Source organism: Mobula birostris, chromosome 4, assembly GCF_030028105.1.
Source record: "Mobula birostris isolate sMobBir1 chromosome 4, sMobBir1.hap1, whole genome shotgun sequence".
Lineage (NCBI taxonomy): Eukaryota > Metazoa > Chordata > Chondrichthyes > Myliobatiformes > Myliobatidae > Mobula > Mobula birostris.
The window spans coordinates 203,666,319-203,692,986 of NC_092373.1; the positions used below are offsets into that span (position 1 = coordinate 203,666,319).

Here is a 26,668-nt window from a genome sequence, read left to right on the forward strand (position 1 = left end):
TTGAGTACATCCACAAAGAAATGAATCTCAGGGTTGTAGATGGTGATGTATATGTACTTTGATAATAAATTTACTTTGAACTTTGAATTCAATTGAAACAAGGACCATTGTTCAGGAAACCAACAGGCACTGCTCCATGTCCTGTGCTTGTGTAGAGATACAGGTAACAGGCCTCTCCAGCTGGAAACCGGAGCAGACACAGCAAGTCATGGGGAACATGGACAAACCCCTCTGAGACAGCGGCAGGAATTAAACCCGCACTGTAATAGTGTCACCGTAATAGTGTCATGCTAACCGCTACACCACCCATGTGCCTGTGGACTGACTTTCTTAACTCGTACATTAGAACAGAGAACAGCACAACACAGGCCCTTCAGCCCACAAAGTCATTCCAACCTTTTAACCTACTCTAAGATGAATTTAACCCTTCCTTCCTACATAGTCCGCTACTTCTCTTTCATCCAATGTGCCTATCTGAAAGTCTCTTAAATGTTTGTAATGTACCAGCCTCTACCACCACCCCTGGCATGCATCCACCTCCCTCTGTGTAAACAACATTTACCTCCGACATCCCTTCCCCCCCCCCCACTTATACTTTCTTCCAAATACCTTAAAATAATGCTCCCTCATATTAGCCATTTCCGCCCGGGGGAAAAGTCTCTGGCTGTCCACTCGATCTATGCTCCTTACCTTGTACATCTCTTTCAAGTCACCTCTCACAAGTCACCTCTCATTTCCCTGTCATAGTGGAACCTATGCATTTTGGAGGCTGTTAGAGGGGGACGTGAATATACAGGGAATGGAGGGTTATGGACATTGCGAAGACAGAAGAGATTTCCTTTGATCCAGTTTCATGTTTAGTACAGATATTGAGGGCAGAAGGAGCTTGTCCCGTGCTGTAACATTATATGTTGTATCCGGCATTGGGAATTCCATGGGGAGGAAGGAGATGGATTACCAGACAGGAGAGGGTGGGAGGATGCTAACGCAGACACCGGTCAGTCCCTCTCTGCCCCACCCGCCTCCTCTGACTCACTACTGAATGACTTTATATTCCAGAACAGACTTGCAGCTGAATCCGATCACTGTCACCAGGGATGCAGAGCCGATCAGTCTCTGGTGTCCATGGAGATGGGTAAGGAGAGGCACGACACTGCAGACACACACTGAAAGACCACAGTGCTGGGTACCAGGGGAACAGCACTGGAAGCTTGGCACCTCTGTGCTGACATGCTTGGGAGTTCACTAAACAAGTGCACGCGCGCGCGCGCGCACACACACACACACACACACACACACACACACACACTCTAAAAAGTATTACCGTCCCTTCCCCCAGAAGTTTCATGTTTTATTGTTTTATAACATTGAATCACAGTGGATTTAATTTGCCTTTTTTGACACTAATCAACTGAAATAGACTCTTCCGTGTCAAAGTAAAAACGGATCTCTATAAACTGATCTAAATTAATTGCCTATGTGAAACACAAAATAATTGATAGCATAAGTATTCACCCCCTTTAATATGACACACCAAATCAACATTGGTGCAGCCAATTGGTTTTAAAAGTCACATAATTAGTTAAATGGAGATCTGTTTTTGGAGACCTGTGTGCAGTCAAGGTGTTTCAATTGATTGTAGTAAAAACACACCTGTATCTGGAAGGTCCAATCACTGGTGAATCAGTATCCTGGCAAAAACTACACCATGAAGACAAGAGAACACTCCAAGCAACTCCACAAAAAGATTATTGAAAAGCACAAGTCAGGAGAGAGATATAAGAAAATTTCCAGGTCACTGAATATCCCTTGGAGTACAGTTAGGTCAAACATCAAGAAATGGAAAGAATATGGCACAGCGTAAATCTGCCTCGAGCAGGCCATCCTCAAAAACTGAGTGACCGTGCAAGAAGCATACTAGTGAGGGAGGCCACCAAGAGACCTGTGACAACTCTGGAGGAGCTACAAGCTTCAGTGGCTGCGCATACAACAACTGTTGCCCGGGTGCCTCACCAGTCGCAGCTTTATGGCAGAGTGGCAAAAAGAAGGCCGCTATAGAAAAAAACTCGCATGAAATCTCAGCTAGAGTTTGCTCGGAGGCATAGGGGAGACTCTGAAGTCAGCTGGAAGATGGTTCTGTGATCTGATGAAGCCAAAATTGAGCTCTTTGGCCAACAGACTAAAAGCTGTTTGGCATCAGCCAAAGACTGCACATCATCAAAAACACACCATCCCTACCATGAAGTATGGTGGTGGCTGTATCATGCTGTGGGGATGTTTCACTGCAGCAGGTCCTGGAAGGCTTGTGAAGGTAGAGGGGAAAATGAATGCAGCAAAGTACAGGGAAATTTTGGAGGAAAACCTAATGCATTCTGCAAGAGAACTGCAACATGGGAGAATTGTTTTCCACCAAGACAATGACCCCAAGCATGAAGCCAAAGCTACACAGGAATATCTTAAAAACAACAAAGTTAATGTCTTGGAATGTCCAAGTCAGCGTCCAGACCTCAATCCAATTGAGAATTTGTGGCTGGACTTGAAAAGGGCTGTTCACTCATGATCCCCAAGTAATCTGACAGAGCTTGAGCAATTCTGTAAAGAAGAATAGGGAAAAATTGCAGTGTCCAGATGTGCAAAGCTGATAGAGACCTATCCACACAGACTCAAGGCTGTAATTGCTGCCAAAGGTGCATCTACTAAATACTGGCTTGAAGGGGGTGAGTCATTATGCAATCAATTATTTTGTGTTTAATAATTGTAATAAATGTAGACCAATTTGTAGAAATTTGTTTTCACTTTGACACAAAACAGTCTTTTTCTGTTGATCAGTGTCAAAAATTCCAAATTAAATCCACTGTGATTCAATTTGTAAAATAACAAAACATGAATACTTACAAGGGGGGGTGAATACTTTTTACAGGCACTTCATACACACTCACGCCAACACACAGACACATTCACACACAGAATGACACACATACACACACTTACATTTTCCACCCAATCAAAGATTTCCACCCACCCTCGAAGTTTTCTTCTCCCCTCTTTGTTGGACAGATGATACAAAAGCCTAAAAACACATACCACGGGACTCAAGGAGAGCTTCTACCCCACTGTTATCAGATCTGACTCTCGTACGATAAGATGGACTCTTGGCCTCACAGTCTACCTCAGTACGATCTTACAACTTACTGTCTATCTTCACTGCACTCTCTCTGTAGCTGTTACACTTTACTCTGCATTGTTATTGTTTACCATGTTCTCTCTCAGAACACTGTGTAATGATCTGATCTGTACGAACAGTGTGCAAGACAAGCTTTCACTTTTCTTGGTACATAATACATAAATCCCAATACAACACACTCACATACTCAGACAGACAGGAAAGGTTTAGAGAGATATGATGCCAACAGGGGCAAATGGGACTGGATTGGATGGGCATCTTAGCTAGCATGGACCAGATGGGCTGAAGGGCCTGTTTTCCCTGCTTTGGATTCCGTGGCTCACTCATTCACACACATATCGGACACTGATTCACGTGGACATTCGAACACACATTCACACTCACTTGTCGGAAACACACACCTTGTGCACACAGTACTAGAAGTAGTAGTGTGATCTCTCGAGTCAGTATGATGACTTTAAAGGGTTGTCTATTGGTGGGTCCTCAGGTAGCTGGAGAGACTCATCTGGGATCCACATATTCTGAGGGGTTTTCAGACCTCACAATCCTCCCCTCTTTGCCACTTGCTGATCGCCACTGGACTTAATCTGGGATGTTCGGGCGGAATCCCCCAAGGAGGACGCCTGTGCGTGACTTTAACGTGGGGAGGCTGATGCACGGGCAGCCACCACCCCGGTCATTGACAGATCGGGGTCAGGGTTCAGTGACATGGAATGTAAAACAGCTGAGGACCCTTCACTGCACAGCCTTCCTCCACCTTCACTGCCGTTGGGATGTGTCAACATCTTCCACCAGCTCGCCCACTAAGGTCTCAGTTCCAGAATCTTTGTCTGGAACCCTCCCCTTGACCTTACCTCTGTGGGTGACCCTGCCAGGAGCTGAGTGCCAGGTGGCATCGTTCTTGGGAGCTCAGGAACTCACGAGAATCTTCACCACGACAAGGTGATGATCCTCGGAGAAGCATATACACACACAACCACACTTACACACACACGCACACAAACATATGTACATAAAACTACTCAAACACGCAAGGCAGTCACACACTCGAGACACGAGTTCAGCACACCCCACTTCTGGCATTTTATCTCTCGTCCCCCTGCCCCATACATATACACACTCACACAGACATACCCATTTTTACCATTTTATCTCTCGTCACCCCTGCCCCATACAAATACACATCACACAGACATACCCATCTTTACCATTTTATCTCTCATCCCCCTGCCCCTACATATACACACTCACACAGACATACCCACTTACCACATAGTTGGATGCATCAGCAAGGGAGATGAGGCTGAGTACAGGGCTACGGTAGGAAACTTTGTCACATGGTGTGAGCAGAATTATCTGCAGCTTAATGTGAAAAAGACTAAGGAGCTGGTGGTGGACCTGAGGAGAGCTAAGGTACCGGCGACCCCTGTTTCCATCCAGGGGGTCAGTGTGGACATGGTGGAGGATTACAAGTACCTGGGGATACGAATTGACAATAAACTGGACTGGTCAAAGAACACTGAGGCTGTCTACAAGAAGGGTCAGAGCCGTCTCTATTTCATGAGGAGACTGAGGTCCTTTAACATCTGCTGGACGATGCTGAGGATGTTCTACGAGTCTGTGGTGGCCACTGCTACCATGTTTGCTGTTGTGTGCTGGGGCAGCAGGCTGAGGGTGGCATACACCAACAGAATCAACAAACTCATTCGTAAGGCCAGTGATGTTGTGGGGATGGAACTGGACTCTCTCACGGTGGTGTCTGAAAAGAGGATGCTGTCTAAGTTGCATGCCATCTTGGACAATGTCTCCCATCCACTACATAATGTACTGGGTGGGCACAGGAGTACATTCAGCCAGAGACTCATTCCTCCAAGATGCAACACAGAGCGTCATAGGAAGTCATTCCTGCCTGTGGCCATCAAACTTTACAACTCCTCCCTTGGAGGGTCAGACATCCTGAGCCAATAGGCTGGTCCTGGACTTATTTCATAATTTACTGGCATAATTTACATATTACTATTTAACTATTTATGGTTTTATTAGTATTTATTATTTATGGTGCAACTGTAACGAAAACCAGTTTCCCCCGGGATCAATAAAGTATGACTATGACTTCTACCATCTTATCTCTCGTCCCCCTGCCCCATACATATACACACTCACACAGACACACCCAACTTTACCATTTTATTTCTCGTCCCCCTGCCCCATACATATAAACACTCACACAGACATCCATCTCTACCATTTTATCTCTCGTCCCCCTGTCCCATACATAGACACACAGACACAGACATACCCAGTTCCACCATCTTATCTCTCGTCCCCCTGCCCCATACATAGACACACTCACACAGACACACCCAACTTTACCATCTTATCTTCCGTCCCTCTGTCCCATACATAGACACACTCATACAGACATACCCACTTCTACCATCTTATCTCCCGTCCCTCTGTCCCATACATAAATACACACATTCACACAGACAGACATACCCACGCAGTGACAGAGACAGAACAAGAATGACAGGACTCACTGTCGAAGATGCAGGAGACAGTCGGGGTGTTCACGCCCAGGTTAAGGGTCTTCTCCTCATTCTTGTCATCTGTAATGCCTCCCTGTGAAGCAGAGAACAGTTGACAGGTCAGGGGGGCAGCATCCAAGCGAGCTCTTGCAGCTCAGTGAAGGCACTCACAAGCCCGACGCAGACTGGGGAACCATTTTGTTGAGCACCTTCACTCTGTCCATCGCAAAAGCCAGTATCTCCTGGTGTCCACTGAATTGATGCCTCTGGGGCTAAGTCTACAGATGATACAAAGATTAGTGGAGGGACAGGATGCAGGGAGGCTGAAGAAGGATTTGGACAGATTGGGAGAATGGACAAAGAAGTGGCAGATGGAATATAGTGTGGAGAAGTGTATGGCCATGCACCTTGGTAGAAGGACTAAAGGTGTAGAATATTTTCTAAATGGAGAAAATTCAAAAATCAGATGTACAAAGGGACTTGGGAGTCCTTGTGCAGGATTCCCAAAATGTTAACTTGCAGGTTGAGTCAGTGTTGAGGGAGGCAAATACAATGTTAGCACTCATTTCGAGTGGATGAGAATATAAAAGCACAGATGTGATACTGAGGCTTTATAAGGCATTGGTGAGGCTTCACTTGGAGTATTGTGAGCAGTTTTCAGCCCCTTTTCTGGCATTGGAGAGGGCCCAAAGGAGGTTCATGAGACTGAGTCCAGGAATGAAAGGGTTAATGTACGAGGAGAGTTTGATGGCTCAAGGCCTGTACTTGCTGGAGTTTAGAAGAATGAGGGTGGATCTCATTGGAATACATTGAATGTTGAAAGGCCTTGATTAGTGGATGTGGAGAAGATGTTTCCTATAATGGGAGAGGCTAGGACCAGAAGCACAGCCTCAGAATAGAAGGACATCTCTTTAGAACAGAGATGAGGAGGAATTTCTTTAGCCAGAAGCTGGTGAATCTGTGGAATTCATTGCCACAGGCGGCTGTCGAGGCCAAGCCGCTGAGTACATTTAAAGCGGACGATGATGGGTTCTTGATTAGTAAAGGCATCAAAGGTTACAGAGAGAAGGCAGGTGAATCAGATAGAAAGGGATAGTAAATTAGGCATGATGGAATGGCAGAGTCGACGAGCCAAGTGGCCTAATTCTGCTCCCATGTCTTATGGTCTTATAGTATCGACAGTCGGAAAAATGAGCTTTCCGCAGATGTTCAGAGACAGGAACATTTTGTCAGCCCTGCAGCCTAGTGAACACATCAATCCCTTTTCCCTCACCCCACCAGTGGAAGCAAGGTCCCATTTCCAAACCACCTCATAACATGTTCTGTGCAGTCCGGATAAGCCCAACCACTCACTGCAGCTGGCACCCAATCAAGGTCAATATTGTGCTTTTTTGTAAACTAAATTAGAACTCTTTAGAGTGTTTCTCTTGAACACAGAGCCATGCCTCCTGGAAGCGACACAGGGAGGTGGGCAGCGGGAACTGCAAAGGTACCCCAGGTTCCCAGAGTAAAACTGTCCAAACATCACAGAACACAGAGCAGTACAGCACTAGCTGACCACAATGCCAATCCCAATCTGACTGCACATGCTCTATATCCCTCCATTCCCTGCCTGCTTGACTGCCTGTACCTAGCATCACTTTATCAACATACAATCACTCCATGCATATAAGATCCTAAGATATAGGAGAGGAATTAGGCCATTTGGCCCATCACACCTGATCCATTTCCCTTTCAGCCCCAATCTTCCACCTTCTGCCCTGACCAATCAAGAATCTATCAACCTCTGTCTTAAATATACCCAAAGACTTGGCCTCCACAGCTGCCTATGGCAACGAATTCTACCAATTCACCTCTCTCTGGTTATGGAAATTCCTCCTCATCTCCATTCTAAATGGATGTCCCTCTATTCTGAGTCCTCTGATCTTCGACTCCCCCACCATAGGAAATACCCTCTGCAAATCTACACTATCGAGTCCTTTCAAAATTTGATAGGTTTCAATGAGATCCCCCTCATTCTTCGAAATTTCAGTGAGTACAGGCCCAGAACCATCAAACACTTCTCATATGATAAGCCTTTCAATCCTGGAATCGTTTTCGTGAACTGCCTTTGGACCCTCTTAAATGTCAGCACATCTTTTCTAAGATAAGAGGCCTAAAACTGCCCACAATACTCTGCGAGAGCTCACCAGTGCTTTATGAAGCCTTAGATATCAGCACATCCTTACTTTTATATTCTAGTCCTCTTGAAATGAATGCTAACATTGCATTTGCCCTCCTCACCACCGGCTCAACCTGCAAATTAATCTTTAGGGAATTCTGCACAAGGACTACCAAGTCCCTTTGTACATCAGTTTTCTTGCATTTTCTCTCCATTTAAAAATAGTCTACACTTTTATTTCTTCTACCAAAGTGCATGACCATACATTTCCCAACACTGTATTCCATCTGCCACTTCATTGCCCATTCTCCTAATCTGTCCAAGGCCTTCTGCAGTCCCCTGCTTCCTCAACACTATCTGTTCCTCCACCTATCTGTATATCGTCCGCAAACTAGGCCACAAAAAAATTTGATTCTTCATCCAAATCATTGACATATAACTTAAAAAGAATCAATGCCAACACAGACTCCTGTGGAACACCACTAGTCACTGGCAGCCAAGCAGAAAAGGCTCCTTTTATTCCCACTCTTTGCCCCCTGTCAATCAGCCAATGCTTTATCCATGCTAGAATCTTTCCTGTAATACCATGGGCTCTTAACTTATTAAATAGCCTCATGTGTGGCAACTTATCAAAGGTGATAAGTTTTGAAAATCCAAGTACACAACATCTACCAATTCTGCTTTGTCTATCATGCTTGTTATTTATTCAAAGAATTACAACAGATTTGTCAGGCAAGATTTTTCTTAAGGAAACCATGCTGACTTTGGCCTACCACAAACCAGAGAAAATCTGCAGAAGCCGTAATCAAAGTAATACACAGAAAATGCTGGAGGAACTCAGCATGCCAGGCAGCATCTATGGAAAGACCCTTCATCAGGACTGGAAAAAGGGGGTGAGAAATCAGAGTGGAAAGTGGGGGAGAGGAGAAAGGAATACTAGTGAGTGATAGGCAAGACCAGGAGAGGGGGAGGAGTGAAGTAAGGAGTGAGGAAGTTGATTGTTGAAGAAGGGGGAGTCTGATATGAGAGGATAGAAGGCCATGGAAGAATGGAAAAGGGGAGGAGAACCAGAACAAGGTGATGGGCAGGTAAGGAGATAAGGTGAGAGTGGGAAACAGTAACTGGGAATGGTGGAGGAGAAGAAGGGTCAATTACTGGAAGTTCGAGAAATTGATGTTCATGCCATCAGGTCAGAGGCTACCTAAATGGAATATGAGGTGTTGCTCCTCCAACCTGAGTGTGGCCTCATGGAACAGCAGTTATCATGGGGGATTTTAACTTGAACATAGATTGAGTGAATCAAGTTGGTCGAGGCAGTCTTGAGGAGGACTTCATGGAATGCATCTGTGATGGCTTTCTTGAACAGCATGTTACTGAACCTACAAGGGAACGTGCAATGAGACAGGTAAAATTAATGATCTTGTAGTTAGGGATTCTCTCGGAAAGAGTGATCACAGTTCGATTGAGTTTCTCATGTAAATGGAGGGTGCAATGGTTCGACCTAAAACCAGTGTATTATGCCTAAGAAACAGAGACTACAACAGGATGAGGGAGGATTTGGCTGGTGTAGACTGGGAACACAGGCTATATGCTGGGACAGTTGAGGAACAGTGGAAGACTTTCAAAGAGATTTTTCACGGTGCCCAAAAAAAGTATATTCCAGTTAAAAACAAGGACAGTAAGGGTGGGGAGAGCCAGCCTTGGATAACGAAGCAAATACAAGAAGGCATCAAACTAATAGCTCATGCATACAAAGTCGCCAAGAGCAGTGGGAAACTGGAAATTGGGTAATCTTTAAAAAGCAACAAAGAACCACTAAGCCAGCAATAAAGAAAGGGAAGCTAGATTATAAAAATAAACACAAAATATAAATGACAGTAAAAGTTTTTAAAATTATGTAAAGCAGATAAGGGTGGCTAAAGTGAACATAGGTGCATTGGTGGATGAGAAGGGGAATTGATATTGGGTAATGAGGAAATGGCAGAGGCTTTTAATGATTATTTTGTGTCGGTCTTCACGATGGAGGACGCTTCTAATGTACCAAAGAGAGATGTTATAGATGTGATGGGAGGTGAGGACCTCGTTACAATAGCTATCACTCAAGAGGTAGTGCTGAGCAAACTTGTGGGCCTGAAGATAGACAAGTCCCCTGGTCCTATGGAATATATCCCAGGGTACTGAAAGAAATGGCAGAGGTTATAGTAGACGCTTTGGTGATAATTTACCAAAGTTCTCTGGACTTTGGGCAGGTCCCAGCAGATCGGAAGACAGCAAATGTCATCCCACTGTTCAAAAAAGGACATAGGCAAAAGGCAGGTAACTATAGGCCAGTTAGTTTAACATCTGTAGTTGGGGAAAATGCTTGAAGCTATCACTAAAGAAGAAATAGCAAGGCATCTGGAAAGAAATGGATCCATCAGGCAGACGCAGCATGGATTCAGCAAAGGCAGGTCCTGTTTGACAAACTTACTGGAGTTCTTTGAGAATATAACAAGCGCAGTGGATAGAGGGGAACAGATGGATGTTATTTACTTGGATTTCCAGAGGGCATTCGATAAGGTGCCGCATAAAAGACTTATCCATAAGATTAGGATGCATGGAATTGGGGGCGATGTATTAGCATGGATGGAGGTTGGTTAGTTAATAGAAAGTAGAGAGTTGGGATACATGGGTGTTACTCTGGTTGGCAATCAGTGGTGAGCGGTGTGCCACAGGGGTCAGTGCTGGGCCCACAACTGTTCATGATATACATTAACAATCTGGAAGAGGGGACCGAGTGTAGTTTATCTAAGTTTGCTGATGATACTAATTGAGTGGAAAAGCAAATTGTGCAGAAAATAAGGAGAGTCTGCAGAGAGATATAGATAGATTAAGTGATGGAGTACAATGTTGGTAAATGTGAGGTCAGCCACTTTGGAAGGAAAAATGAAAGAGCAGATTATTATTTCAATGGTAAAAAACTGCAACATGCTGCTGTGCAGAGAGACTTGGAGGTGATTGTGCATGAATCACAAAAGGTTGGTTTGCAGGTGCAGCAGACTATCAAGAAGGCAAATGGAATGTTGGCCATTGCTAGAGGGATTGAATTTAAGAGCAGGGAGGTTATGCTGCAATTGTACGGGGTACTGGTGAGCCTGCACCTGGAGTACTGCGTGCAGTTCTGGTCTCCTTACTTAAGGAAGGATATATTGGCTTTGGAGGTGGTGCAGAGGAGGTTCACCAGGTTGATTCCAGAGATGAAGGGTTTAGACTATGAGGAGAGATTGAGTCACCTGGGACTGTACTCGCTGGAATTCAAAAGAATGAGATGAGATCTTATAGAAACATATAAAATTATGAAAGGGATAGATAAGATAGAGACAGGAAAGTTGTTTCCACTGTTAGGTGAGACTAGAACTAGGGGACATAGCCTCAAGATTTGGGGGAGTAGATTTAGGACGGAGATGAGGAGGAACTGCTTTTCCGAGAGAGTGGTGAATCTGTGGAATTCTCTGCCCAATGAAGCAGTGGAGGTGACATCAGTACATATGTTTAAGCCAAGGTTGGATAGATTTTTGCATCGTAGGGGAATTAAGGATTATTGGGAAAAGGCAGGTAGGTGGAGATCAGTCCATGGCCATGATCTTATTGAGTGGTGGAGCAGGCTCAATGGGCCAGATGGCCAACTCCTGCTCCTATTTCTTATGTTCCCATCATGACAGTAGAGGAATCCATGGAATGACATGTTGGATCGGGAATGGCAAGTAGAATTGAATGGGTGGCCACTGTTACCCCTCTTCAGGGCGACTAAGCGAAGCCGTCTCTCAATCTACGTCGGGTCTCACCGTTATACAGGAGGACATATTGGGAGCACTGGATACAGTAGAAGATCCCAAAAGACTCACAGGGGAAGTGTTGCCTCACCTGGAAGGACTGTTTGGAGCCCTGAGTGGTAGTGAGGGAGGAGGTGTAGCACTTGTTCCGCTTACAAGGATAAGTACCAGGAAGGATGAATGGACAAGGGAGTTGCGAAGGGAGTAATTCCTGTGGAAAGTGGGTGGGTGGGAAAGATGTGCTTGGTAGTGGGATCCCACTGAAGATAGCAAACTGTGAAGGTACAGAGAATATGTGCTGGACATGGAGGCTGGTGGGGTGGTAGGTGAGGACAAGAGGAACCCTATTGTTGGTGGGGTGGCAGGTGGATGGTGTGAGGGTAGATGTGTGTGAAATGAAAGAGATGCGATTGAGGGCAGCATTGATGGTGGAGGAAGGGAGGCCCCTTTCTTTGAAGAGGAGGACATCTTTTTAGTTCTGTAATGAAAAGCCTTATCCTGAGAGCAGGTGTGGCAGAGACAGAGGAACTGCGAGAAGGCGATGGCATTATTTATAGTCCAGGAAACTGTGAGAATCAGTGGGTTCAGGAGCTGGTCTATATCAAATGAATATTAATATCAGATGGTAATTTGCCATCGCTTTCTTCTGGGCAGTGTTTTTAGAAGATGGGTAATCCCAGCCATTATCAATACTCTGCAGAGATTGTCTGTCTGGTGTCAGCGGTCGCATAGCCAGGACTGGTGATATGCTCCAGCTGCTCGTACGACCATCCACCACCTGCTCCCATGGCTTCACGTGACCCTGATCGGGGGCTAAGCAGGTGCCACACCTTGGCCAAGGGTGACCTGCAGGCCAGCAGAGGGAGGGTGCGTCTTACATCTCTTTTGGTAGAGACGTATCTCCACCCCACCACCCAAGATTGATCTTAGACTAGGTTAAAAGTACAGCACAACGTTCTGGGCTGAAGGGCCTGCACCGTGTTGTACTTCTCCACGTTTGATGTTTCTATGACCTGCTGAGTTCTTTGAGACTTTTCTTTGATGCTCGAGGGTGCTGGTATTTATCAGATTACATTGTTCCCGCCAAAGTGCAACATCACCCACTATTCCTGGTCAAACTCCATTTGCAACACACACACAAAATGCTGGAGGAACTCCGCAGGTCAGGCAGCATCTACGGAGAGGAATAAAGAGTCGATGTTTCGGGGCAAGATCCTTCATCAGGCCTGGAAAGGAAGGGGGAAGAAAACAAAACTTGAGGCTGGAAGGGAAGGAGTACAAGCGGGCAGGCGATTAGTACAGGTCTGTGGGAGGGGGGAATGTGTCAGGGGACTAGTTTGTTTGTGGGGGGAGAGTTAGGTCATCACTAAGGGCGTGATGTCAGATGGTGTGTTATATGGACACGTGTGCGCATAGTTGTCTATCAGATCAGGCAGGAACAACATAAAAGTCTAAGGTTTTATTCCAGGGTCAGACTCCATCTCCCCACACATGGCTATGGGAGAGGGTTGTTGAGGGGGTGACGGGGGCATTCAACCACAGCCTGGACCCTGACAATGACTAACCATATCCAGAATTCCATCTCAGCCAGTGTACAAAGCTGGGGTTGGGGGTGTTGACTGCTTACCAGGGCTCCCTCCAGGGCAAAGACGGCTGATGGCCCGGTCTTCTCCAGTGGCTCCATCCGACGCCTCCAACGCCGCCTTCGGAACGTGTCCGTCTTCCGCTGCTTGAGGTGGAATCTCCAGCCGAATAGGGATGCATACTCCCAACCCTCATTCTCCACGTCCTCCACCTTTGTCTGCGCGGCAGAAAAAACAAGGACTCGGTTAGAATCCACCACTCCCTCGCAGAGGCTGAGCAAAGTAAAGGTCTACATTTCCCTTCAGAGTTCCCACAAACACTCTTCCTACAGCTGAGACTTCATAAAGCATTGGTCAGACCGGACTTGGAATATCTGTGACAGGATGTGCTGGCATAGGAGAAGGTCTACGAGAATGATTCCGGAATGAAAGGGTTAATGTATGAGGAGCATTTGATGACTATGGGCCTGTAACTGCTGGGGTTTAGAAGAATGAGGGGAGGTCTCATTGAAACCTATCAAATACTGAAAGTCTTTATTAGAGTGGATGTGGAGAGGATGTTTCCTATAGTGGGGGAGTCTAGGACCAGAGGGTATAGTCTCCGACTAGAGGGACGTCAATTTAGAACAGAGATGAGGAGGAATTTCTTCAGCCAGTGGGTAATGAATGTGTGGAACTCACTGCCCCAGATGCTGTGGAGGCCAAGTCATTGGGTATATTTCAAGTGGAGATTGATAGGTTCTTGTCTGGTCAAGAGGAAGCAGCATTTAGGCAGGCAGATGAGCGACAAAGGAGATGGATCACATGCAGTCAGATAGGATGAGTCATGGTCAGCACAGACAATGTGGGCCAAAGGGCCTGATTCTTTGCTGTACTGTTCTACGTTCAAAGAAGTCTACAGAATTTCAAAAACACAAGAAATCCTGCAGATGCTGGAAATCCAGACCAACACACAAACAATGCTGGAGGAACTCAGCAGGTCGGGCAGCATCTACAGAAATGAATAAACAGTCGACATTTTGGACTGAGACCCTTCATCAGGACAGGAAAGGAAGGGGGAAGATGCCAGAATAAAAGGTGCGGGGAAGGGGTAAGGAGGATGGCTGGAAGGTGATAAGTGAAGCCAGGTGGGTGGGAAAGGTAAAGGGATGGAGGAGAAGGAATCTGATAGGAGAGGAGAGTGGACCAGGGGAGAGTGGGAAGGAGGAGGGGCACCAGAGGGAGGTGACGGGCAGGTGAGGAGAAAAGGGGCCAGAGAGGGGAATAGAAGAAGAGGAAAGGGGGAGAGTAAAGAAATTTTACCAGAAGGAGAAATCAGTGTTCATGTCATCAGGTTGGAGGCTACCTAGAGAGAACATGAGGCGGTGCTCCTCCACCCTGAGAATGGCCTCATCATGGCAGCAGAGCAGGCCACTGACGGACATGTTGAAATGGGAAGGGGGACAGGAATTAAATACACCAATCAGTGCATCAGAAAGTTTACCAAGTCCTCCAAGCTTCATTTTGGACATCATTCTGTTCCCAAAGCTACCTTGAACCCAACCTCACAGACATCCCAGCTTTCTTTCAATCCTGGAGTTTATTCCATTACCCGGCTCGGTTTGCTGAGGCATTTAGTGGGTTCATTGGCCAACACTGACCTCCAGTGGTTCGTGGTGGAGTTACATGTGCGGTGCAAATTCAACCCAGGAAAAGGAACATTTTTGATTAGGTTAGACTAGCTTTATTTGTCACATGTACATTGAAACATACGGTAAAATGTATCATTTTGCATTAACAGCCAACATAGTTGGAGGATATGTCTATTCCCATTCCTATTTTGAAATGTCAGTCCATGGCATCCTCTACTGCCAGGATGAGGCCACTCTCAGGTTGGAGACACCTCATATTCCGTCTGAGTAGCCTCAAACCTGATAGTATGAATACTGATTTCTCTAACTTAAATAATTTTTTCTCCTCCCCTTCCCTCTTCTTCAATTCCCCACTGAGCCCCAGCCCTTAACTCTTCTCTTCTCCTCGCCTGCCTATTACCTCCTCCATCCCTTCCTCCCTTGGTCCACTCTCCTCTCCTATCAGATTCCTCCTACTTCAGCCCTTTATCTTTTCCACCTATCACCTCCCAGCTTCTTATTTCATCCCCCTCCCCCAACTACCTGACCTCACCTATCACCTTCTAGCTTGTATGCCTTCCTCTTCTTTTCCAGTCCCGAAGAAGCACCTCGGCCTAAAACATCGACTGTTTATTTCCCTCCATAGATTCTGCCTGACCTGCTGAATTCCCCCAATGTCTTGTGTGTGTTGTGAAGGATGTGTTGGTCTTCCTCGTTATACTTGTCCCATGATGTTTCATATCTCTCCAACACCGGAGGTGGTTGAATCTAGGACACTCCAGCACTCTCCCAGGCAGGAAATAAATGGAAAGGCTTCAGAGATGCCCCTCCCTGGACTTGAGACATCGTTATGATGGGGTGGCATGGTAGCATAGCAGTCAGCATAACACTGTAACAGCGGCAGTGACCCGGGTTCAATTCCCATCCACCTCTGTAAGGAGTTTCCCCAGGACTGTGTGAGTTTCCTCCGGGTGCTCTGGTTTCCTCCCACATTCCAAAGATGTACAGGTTAGCGAGTTGTCAGCCTACTTGCTGGCACTGGGAGCGTGGTGACACTTGGCCAGCACAAGCCTTGCTAATTGGGTTTGATGCAGAAGATGCACTTTGCTCCATCTTTCAATGTACACATGACAAATTAAGCTAATCTTCTTTCAAAAGAAAGACCCAGGCCACAGGGTCAGCCCCATCTTGGAGCACCGTGTACAGTTCTGATGGTCCAGCTGCAGAAGGATGTCATTCAGCTGGAGAGGATGCAGAAAAGATGCTCCATGATGTTAATTAGCAGTGGAGGGCTGAAGGTAGGAGGGTCGGGACAGAATGGGGTTGTTTTCCCTGGAGTGAAGGAGGATGAGAGGTGCCCTGATAGACGTTTATCAAATCATGAGGGGTGGAGATAAGGTGGGTGGTCGCCGTTACTTTCCCAGGGTCATTATCATCATGTGACATAGGTGATTATGGTCTCTCCAATGACCATAATTGTCTTGGCAAATTTTTCCACAGAAGTGGTTTGCAGTTGCCTTCTTCTAGGCAGTTGCTTTTCAAGTCGGATGACCCCAGCCATTGTCAATGCTCTTCAGAGATTGTCTGCCTGGCATCAGGGGTCACATAACCAGGACTTGTGATATGCACCAGCTGCCCATACGACCATCCACCACCTGTTCCCATGGCTTCACATGACCCTGATCGGGGGGTAATCAGGTGCTACACCTTGCCCAAGGTGACCTGCAGGCTAGTGGAGGGAAGGAGCACCTTACATCTCTTTCAGTAGAGACGTATCTCCACCTCTACACCCTTTTCCCAGGGTAAGGGAGTCTAAAACTCAACATGAGGTAAGAAGGGAAAGATTGAAAGGGTAATCAAGGGGCAACAGTTTCCTCACAAAAGGTGGTGGGCATATGAAGCGAGCTGCTAGTGGTAAAGGTATGTACAATTACTACATTTAAAAGACATTTGGACAGGTACATGAGTGAGAAAGGTTTGGAAGGGCATTCGCCAAAGGCAGCTAAATAGGACTGGCTCAGGTCAGAAACTTGGTCAGCATGCAAAAGATGGGCCGAAAGCCTGTTTCCATGCTGTATGAATCTATTTCACCAATCCACCCTTGCCCGCTCACCAAGCCCGACCTGACCCTCCCACAGCATCACACACTCACCTTGCGAAGTGCGTCCATCTGTTTGAAGTCCCTCTTCCGCATCCGCACCCATCGGCGCCTCCTGTTGGTGTGGTACATCTTCTCGGCTGGTGACCAGGTCTTGGGCTTACGGTCGGGTGGGATGGTGAATCCGTACTCCCAGCCTGTAGCATCACGATGTGGAGTTGTTACTTTCTTGTATCTATCTTGTAGTTTAGCTTTTCTATGCTTGCTTTTATTTATATGTATTCACGTATAAACATGTTGTTCAGTGAATCCTTCCAGTAATTACAGGTGACCTAAGTTCAATTCCCAGTAGTGCCTGTAAGGAGTTAGTACGTCTCCCTGTGACCATGTGGGTTTCCTCTGGGTGCTCTGGTTTCCTCCCACAGTCCAAAATTGTACCAGTTGGTAGGTTAATTGGTTATTGTAAATTGTCCCATGATTAGGCTAGGATTAAATTGGGGGCTTACTGACAGTGTGGCCCAATGGGCAGGAAGGGCCTGTTCCACAAAATATCTCAATAAGTAAACAAGTTCTCTGCAGCTTTCACACCACTTCAATTTGGCTATTTCGATATCGGATGCATGGCAACTCTGGCAGGGTTTGCAAGACATTACTTCCTACAAAGCCAAACCCAATAGCATGAATGGCAGTGATGCTTCACTACCAGATGAACTCAGCGCCTTCTATGCCCACTTTGAAAGAGAGAATATAACTACAGCCGTGAAGATCCCTGCTGTACCCAATGAGCCTGTATTCTCCATCTCAGAGGCTGATGTTAGGCTGTCTTTAATGAGAGTGAACCCTCGCAAGGAGGAAGGTCCCGATGGAGTACCTGGTCAGGCTCTGAAAACCTGTGAAAACCAACTAGCGGGAGTGTTCAAGGACATTTTCAACCTCTCACTGCTATGGGCACAAGTTTCCACTTGCTTCAAAATGGCAACAATTATACCAGTGCCTAAGAAGAATAATGTGGCCTGCCTTAATGACTATCGCCTGGTAGCACTCACATCGACAGTGATGAAATGCTTTGAGAGGTTGGTCATGACTAGACTGAACTCCTGCCTCAGCAAGGACCTGGACCCATTATAATTTGCCTATCGTCACAATAGGTCAACGGTAGATGCAACCTCAATGGCTCTCCACAAGGCTTTAGACCACCTGGACAACACCAACACCTACATCAGGATGCTGTTCATTGACTATAGTTCAGCATTTAATACCATCATTCCTACAATCCTGATTGAGAAGTTACAGTACCTGAGCCTCTGTACCTCCCTCTGCAACTGGATCCTCGACTTCCTAACCAGAAGACCACAATCTGTGCGGATTGGTGATAACATCTCCTCCTCGCTGACGATCAACACTGGCGCACCTCAGGGGTGTGTGCTTAGCCCACTGCTCTACTCTCTATATACACATGACTGTGTGGCTAGACATAGCTCAAATGCCATTTATAAATTTGCTGACGATACAACCATTGTTGGTAGAATCTCAGGTGGTGACGAGAGGGCATACAGGAGTGAGATATGTCAACTAGTGGAGTGGTGTCACGGCAACAACCTGGCACTCAACGTCAGTAAGACGAAAGAGCTGTTTGTGGACTTCAGGAAGGGTAAGACGAAGGAACACATACCAATCCTCATAGAGGGATCAGAAGTGGAGAGAGTGAGCGATTTCAAGTTCCTGGGTGTCAAGATCTCTGAGGATCTAACCTGGTCCCAATATATTGATGTAGTTATAAAGAAGGCAAGACAGCGGCTATACTTTATTAGGAGGCTGAGGAGATTTGTCATGTCAACAAACACACTCAAAAACTTCTATAGATGTACCATGGAGAGCATTCTGACAGGCTGTAAATTTAGTCAACTCCATCTTGGGTACTAGCCTACAAAGTACCCAGGACATCTTTAGGGAGCGGTGTCTCAGAAAGGCAGCATCCATTATTAAGGACCTCCAACATTCAGGGTATGCACTTTTCTCACTGTTACCATCAGGTAGGAGATACAGAAGCCTGAAGGCACACACTCAGCAATTGAGAAACAGCTTCTTCCCCTCTGCCATCTGACTCCTAAATGGACATTGAACCCTTGGACACTACCTCACTTTTTTTAATAGACAGTATTTCTGTTTTTGCATGTTTTTTAATCTATTCAATATATGTAATTGATTTACTTGTTTATTTTTTTTCTCTGGCAGAATATGTAGTGAATTAAACTGCTGCTGCTAAGTTAACAAATTTCACGTCACATGCAGGTGATAATAAACCTGATTCTGATTCTATATGTTAACTTTTATCACTGGAATGTTGTTATCTTTTTAGTCAGCGCTGCTTTTTCTGTATGAGAAAACCACAATTTCTTTTTTCCCTGCTTTTATTTGTTTTTTGTTACATAGAACACATCACAGAACAGCACAGGCCCTTTGGCCCACACTGTTGTGCCAACCTTTTAACCGACTTCGAGTTCAATCTAACCCTTCCCTCCCACATAGCCCCCATCCTTCCATCATCCATGTGTCTAAGAGTTTCAAAAATGTCCCTGATGTAGCTGTCTCTACCACTACTCTTGGCAGGTGTAATATTGATGTGACTCGGACACCGGTGTAGATTGAACAACCAACCTTTATTCACCAGACTTCCATTTTTTTAAACCCTTTTCCACGTCCTGACGTCATATGCACTCTGATACTACGAATACTCACACAATACATTACAGCAGGCTGTTCCATGCACTCACCACTCTCTGAGTGAAAAAACTACCCCTGACATCCCTCCTGCACTTTCCACAAATTACCTTAAAATGCCCCCTCATTTCTGCCCAGGGATAAAGTCTCTGTCCACTCTATCAATGCCTCTTATCATCTTGTACACCTCTATCAAGTCAGCACTCATCCTCTAAAGTTAAAAGCCCTATCATACTCAACCTGTCTTCATAAGACACGCTCTCTGATCCAGGCAGCATCCTGGCAAATCTCCTCTGCACCCTCTCTAACGCTTCCACATCCTTCCTATAATGAGGGATGAGAACTGAGCACAGTACTCAACAACACACACACAATGAGTGTGGTGTAACCGGACTTTTATAACACTGCAACATTACCTCATGGATCTTAAACTCAGTTGCCCTTGTAATATTTAACAAATCCGCTGAAGGCAACAAAATTACTGCCTCATTCTTGACTTCTGAACATCTGAATCACAAAAACACCAGGATGTTTCTAACAAGAAAGTGATGGAAATTGTCACACCAACTTCATACGTCTCACTGACACAGGGCAACATGCAGCAGACAACCCTGACACATTGAACCTCACTCCGGTCTTGCCCACTCCACAGATGCCCCCCCGCCGACTTGCTGAGTGTCTTCTAGCATTTCCTGTTTTTTTCCCATTTTTCTCCCATTTTTCATTATCTGCAGTTGTTCATTTTTTCAAAGGTCAACATTTATTAAGGTTCTACACCATCTGGACTGTGCCATCTTCTCACAGTTACTATCCAGGCCATGCCATCTTATCACAGTTACCATCTGGGCCATGCCATCTTATAGTTGCCATCCAGGCCATGCCATCTTCTCATAGCTCCCATCGGACAGGAGGTACAGAAGCCTGAAGTCCCACACCACCAGGTTCAGGGACAGCTTCTTCTCTTCAACCATTCGGTCCTTGAACTAGCATGCGGAATGCTAATCACTACCTCAGTCCAGCAACACCGTGACAATGTTGATCACTGGATGTCATTGGATTCTAATTGTGCTCTTTCTTGTACAATTTATGTTTAATTTTCCCTTGTGAACGCTGATTGTCTGACGCTCTGTGCCTGTGATGCTGCTGTCAATAAGTTTCTCATTGCACCTGTGCAGGCACGGACTTGTGCAGATGACAGTAAACATGACTTTCACCAGCCCACAGTATCTACACTGATCACGATGTCAAATTAAACTTAATTTTTTTTGCCTGTGCATAAGACCGTAAGACACAAGGGCAAAATAAGTCCATTCGGCCCATCGAGTCTGCCCCACCATTTCATCATGGCTGATTTATTATCCCTCTCAACAACATTCTCCTGCCTTCTCCCCATAACTTTTGATGCCCTAACTAATCAAGAACCTATTATGATGCTCTGGAGGGGCTGTGGTCAACAGCTTGACCCTGCATTTCTAATGGCCAACACTGTTCATTGTTCTTGTGTTACAATGATTTTGTGGAATTACGGTGGGAAGTTCCAGTTCATTTATTGTTACATTTTAGCTTGGGTTATACGGTTATTCGCTGTGTATTTGTGGGTCAATCTGACTGTAATCGGGGTGGGTGATGGTCACGTCCCCCTCAGGATGAGACTGAGCTGTTCTCTCTCCGGGTCATGGTGCCTGGTCTGTTTTTGTTGTGTTTATCACAACAAAATTGCTGTTGAGTTTAATGAGCTTCCTCTGTCCTCATGGACCAAATGCTCGCCACACGATCAGCCTCTGCTTTAAATATACCCAATGACAGCCTCCACAGCCGTCTGTGGTAACGAATTCCACAGATTCACCAGCCTCTGGAGAAGGAATTTCTTCCTTATCTACTCACAGCTCCCATCGGTAGGTGGTGTGCAATCCTGAAGTCCCTCATCACCAGCTTCAGGAACAGCCACTTCCCTTCAACCATTCCGTCCTTGAACAAGTCTGATCACCAGCTCTTTGATCACTCTGCACTACAGTTTCTTGTAAAACTTGTGTCTAATCTGCATTTATCACGTGAATCTGCTTCTCTGATGCTGTGTGACTGTGATGCAGACGAGTGTGAGGTGTTGCATTTTGGAAGGACAAATCAAGGTAGGACATACACAGTAAATGGTAGGGCACTGAGGAGTGCAGAGGAACAAAGAGATCTGGGAGTTCAGATACATAATTCCCCGAAAGTGGTGTCACAGGTAGACAGGGTTGTAAAGAAGGCTTTTGGCATCTTGGCATTCATAAATCAAGGTATTGCGTAAAGGAGTTGGGATGTTATGGGGAGGTTGTATAAGACATTGGTGAGGCTAAATTTGGAGTATTGTGTACAGTTCTGGTCACCTAACTATAGGAAGGATATCAGTAAGATTGAAAGAGTGCAGAGAAGATTTACTAGGAGGTTGCCGGGTCTTCAGGAGTTGAGTTACAGGGAAAGATTGAACAGGTTAGGACTTATGCCTTGGAGCATAAAAGAATGAGGGGAGATTTGATAGAGGTTTACAAAATTCTGAGGGATATAGACAAAGTAAAGGTGAATAGTCATTTTCCACTTAGGTTAGGAGAGATAAATACGAGAGGACGTGGCTTTAGGGTGAAAGGGGAAAAGTTTAGGGGGAACTTCTTCACTCAGAGAGTGGTGGGAGTGTGGAATGAGCTGCCATCTGACGTGGTAAATGCGGACTCACTCTTAAGTTTTAAGAATAAATTGGATAGGTACATGGATGGGAGAGGTCTGGAGGGTTATGGACCGGGTGCAGGTCAATGGGACTAGCGGAATATTGTTTTGGCACAGACTAGAAGGGCCAAATGGCCTGATTTCTGTGCTGTAGTGTTCTATGGTTCTATGCTGCAAGTAAGTTTTTCATTGCACCTGTACACACATGGACTTGTGCAGATGACAATAAACTTGACTTTCACCAGCCCACAGTGTCTACACTGAGCATGATGTCAATTAAACTAAATATCTTCTACATGCACATGATTCACATTCGTCTGCTCTTTGTATGTTCACTTGTCCGCCGAACAGCAGTAACGTATCTGTCTCCACCACCACCCCTGGCACTACATTCCAGGCACCCATTACCCTGTGTAAAAACACATCTCCTGCACATCTACCTTAAACTTTCCTCCTCTCACCTTAAATGCATGTTTTTTAGTGCTTGAACTACTGACCCTGAGAGAAAGAATCTGACTGTCTACTCTATCTAGGCCTCTCATAATCTTATAAACCTCTATCAGATCTCCCCTTAGCCTCTGCTGCTCCAGAGAAAACAACCCAGGTCTGCCTAACCTCCCCTTATTGCTTGTATCCCCTAAACCAGGCAGCATCCTGGTAAACCTCTTCTGCACCCTCTCCAAAACCTTGGCATCTTTCTTGTCATGGTGTGACCAGAACTACATGCAATACTCCATGTGCAGCCTGACCAAAACTTTATACAGATGCAATATAACCTTCTTACTCTTAATTTCAGTGCCCGGACCAATGAAGGTAAGTATGCTCTATGCCTTCTTTACCACCCTGTCTACTAACTACTATCCACATTCAGGCAGCTATGAATTTGGCCTCCAAGACCCCTCTGTTTAGCAATCGGCCCTGCCCTTACCCTGTACCCTTGCATTTGGTTTCCCAAAGTTGTAGGTCCAAAATGAACATTATGGTTAAGCAGCAACAACTTCTCTGTGAGGACATTAAGATTATCATTATCTGTCACAGTGAAATGTATCGTTTTGCATCAAGTCTGGGAGTCCGAGACCAGAGAACACAGCCTCGCAATAGAGGGGTGCCCTTTCAGAACAGAGATAATGAGGAATTTCCTCAGCAAGGGATTGATGAATCTGTGGAAGTCGTCGCCACAGGTGGCTGTGGAGGCCAAGTAATTGGATATATTTAAGGCAGAGATTGATAGGCTCTTGATTGGTCAGGGCATGAAGGGAGATGGGGAGAAGACAGGAGAAAGCTACATACGTGGATAGAGCGTTGGCTGATTGGCAGGAAACAGAGAGTGGGAATAAAGGGATCCTATTCTGGCTGGCTGCCAGTTACCAGTGGTGTTCCACAGGGATCAGAGTTGGGGCCGCTTCTTTTTACATTGTACATCAACGATTTGGATTATGGAATAGATGGCTTTGCGGCTAAGTTTGCTGATGATACGAAGATAGGTGGATGGGCCAATAGTGCTGAGGAAACGGAGAGTCTGCAGAGAGACTTGGATATATTGGAAGAATGGGCAGAGAAGTGGCAAATGAAGTACAATGTTGGAAAGTGTATGGTTATGCACTTTGGCAGAAGAAATAAACGGGCAGACTATTATTTAAATGGGGAGAGAATTCAAAGTTCTGAGATGCAATGGGACTTGGGAGTCCTCGTACAGGATACCCTTAAGGTTAACCTCCAGGCTGAGTCAGTAGTGAAGAAGGAGAATGCAATGTTGGCATTCATTTCTAGAGGAATAGAGTATAGGAGCAGGGATGTGATGTTGAGGCTCTATAAGGCACTGGTGAGACCTCACTTGGAGTACTGTGGGCAGTTTTGGTCTCCTTATTTAAGAAAGGATGTGCTGACATTGGAGAGGGTACAGAGAAAATTCACTAGAATGATTCCGGGAATGAGAGGGTTAACATATGAGGAACGTTTGTCCGCTCTTGGACTGTATTCCTTGGAGTTTAGAAGAATGAGGGGAGACCTCATAGAAACATTTCGAATGTTGAAAGGCCTGGACTGAGTGGATGTGGCAAAGTTGTTTCCCATGATGGGGGAGTCTAGTACGAGAGGGCATGAGTTCAGGATTGAAGGGCGCCCTTTCAGAACAGAAATGCGAAGAATTTTTTTAGTCAGAGGGTGGTGAATCTATGGAATCTACGGGCAGCAGTGAAGGCTAAGTCATTGGGTGTATTTAAGGCAGAGATTGATAGGTATCTGAGTAGCCAGGGCATCAAAGGTTATGGTGAGAAGGCGGGAGAGTGGGACTAAATGGGAGAATGGATCAGCTCATGATAAAATGGCAGAGCAGACTCGATGGGCCGAATGGCCGACTTCTGCTCCTTTGTCTTATGGCCTTATGGTCTTATGGAAATTGGGGCTGAGAAGGAAATGATGATGAAATATAGTGGAGCGGACTCAATAGACCAAATGGCCTAATTCTGCTCCTCTATCTTATTGTCTTATGATCTTAAATCATTCTGTAACACAGGGCAGAGGGGGAGAGGCAGATACACTGGGGACATTAAAGAAACGCATACATGCAAATGGATTACAGAAGGTTATGTGGGAGGGAAGGGTTAGATTGATCCTGAGGTAGGTTAAAAAGGTCAGCACAACATTGTGGGCTGAAGGGCTGGTTTGTAAGTGCCTCAGTTTAGGGGCAATAAAGGAGGAACAATAAGTGCTGGCATTGAGCATAGCCCATGAAGGATTGGGGGAGGGAGTATTGGAAATCCTGGGAGGGAGAATGAGGGGGAGATGGAGTAACAATTCTCCATTCCAAACTGAAGGAGATGTCCGACGGATAAAGGTCTCCCCATCCCCACTAAACCCCACTCACCTTGTTCATCAACAGCTCTGTTGAGGTCAGTAGACCACTCCACGTCCTCCCACTTCCAGCCTCCCGGGCACTCGATGTCGTCCTTCGGCAGAACCTTCTCCCCATTCTGTAACAGGCAGAATTACCATTATCACCTCCTCACTTGCTCTGATACCAAAGTTCTGAACCAAGGAACTCTTACAGTCCAAGATAGAGGGGTGGGGGACACATGCAACAGGGAGAGGTTGGACAAGCTTGGAGCAAGACCTGGGAGAAGTTTATTACATTTTGAGAGGCATAAGATAGAGCAGACTACACACACAAAATGCTGGAGGAACTCAGCAGGCCAGGCAGCATCTATGGAGGGGAATAAACAGTTGGCATTTCAGGACTGGAAAGTAAGGGGGAAGGAGCCAGAATAAGAAGGTGGGGAGAGTACAGACTGGCAGGTGACAGGTGAGACAAGGTCAGGGGAAGGTGGGTGTGTGGGCAGGTGTTAGATAGAGGAGGTAGAGGGCTGAAGAAGGAGGGATCTCATAGAAAAGGAGAGTGGACTGTGGGTCAATAGGTACCAGAGGGAGCTGGTGGGCACAGGAGGTGAAGGGAGGGGAGAATATTTATACTTGGAGCTGCCCTTTTCATACTGTTTATTCTTCTCCATAGATGCTGCCTGACCTGCTGAGTTCCTCCAGCATTTTGTATGTGTTGCTCTGGATTTCCAGCATCTGCAGAATCTCGTGCACATATAGAGGGCATGTGTTCCAGATGAGGGACCAAGTTCAAAGGGGACATCTCGGGCAAGCAGGGCTGGTTGGGGAGGCAGATATAATTTTAGAGGCTCTTAAATAGACAGATAAATGCTCTGAGAATGGTGAGATATGGACTATGTGTAGGCAAAGGAAATGGAGGAATATGGATCACGTACAACAGGGAATGGAGGGATATGGCCTGTGTTCAGACAGGGAATGGAGGGAGATGGGCCATGTACAGGGAATGGAGGGATATGGACCATGTACAGGGATGGAGAGATATGGACTATGTACAGGGAATGGAGGGATATGGACCATGTATCTACATGGAATGGAGGAATATGGGCCATGTACAGGGAATGGGGAGATACGGACCATGTACAGGGAATGGAGGGATATGGACCATGTACCTACATGGAATGGAGGGATATGGACCATGTACAGGAAATGGAGGGATATGGACCAATTACAGGGAATGGGGAGATATGGACCATGCTTAAACAAAGCACTTCTCTAATTTGGCAAAACATTGTTGACCAATGGGCCTGTCTCTTTTCAATACTCTGTGACCTTCCATTCCAAGTGTCTCTTCAGTGTCAGGTAACCTTAGTTTCCAAGCTCCTGGCTTTGGGGAGCTTCAGTCATAGTCACAGAGTACGACACCAAAAAAGGCT

At 45.9% G+C, this 26,668-nt stretch overlaps 1 protein-coding gene across 6 annotated transcripts in view; it reads right to left on the reverse strand.

The window, feature by feature from the left end:
- Window positions 1–26,668, reverse strand: part of dysf (dysferlin, limb girdle muscular dystrophy 2B (autosomal recessive)) — a 391,959-nt gene that overhangs the window by 183,963 nt on the left and 181,328 nt on the right. For all 6 annotated transcript variants that reach the window (XM_072256784.1, XM_072256786.1, XM_072256783.1 and 3 more), the window contains 4 exons: window positions 25,267–25,372; window positions 17,031–17,173; window positions 13,313–13,486; window positions 5,725–5,806 (listed from right to left, as the gene is read on the reverse strand). In XM_072256784.1, the coding sequence (XP_072112885.1) occupies window positions 5,725–5,806; window positions 13,313–13,486; window positions 17,031–17,173; window positions 25,267–25,372 (505 nt within the window). The remainder of the gene's footprint in view (window positions 1–5,724; window positions 5,807–13,312; window positions 13,487–17,030; window positions 17,174–25,266; window positions 25,373–26,668) is intronic.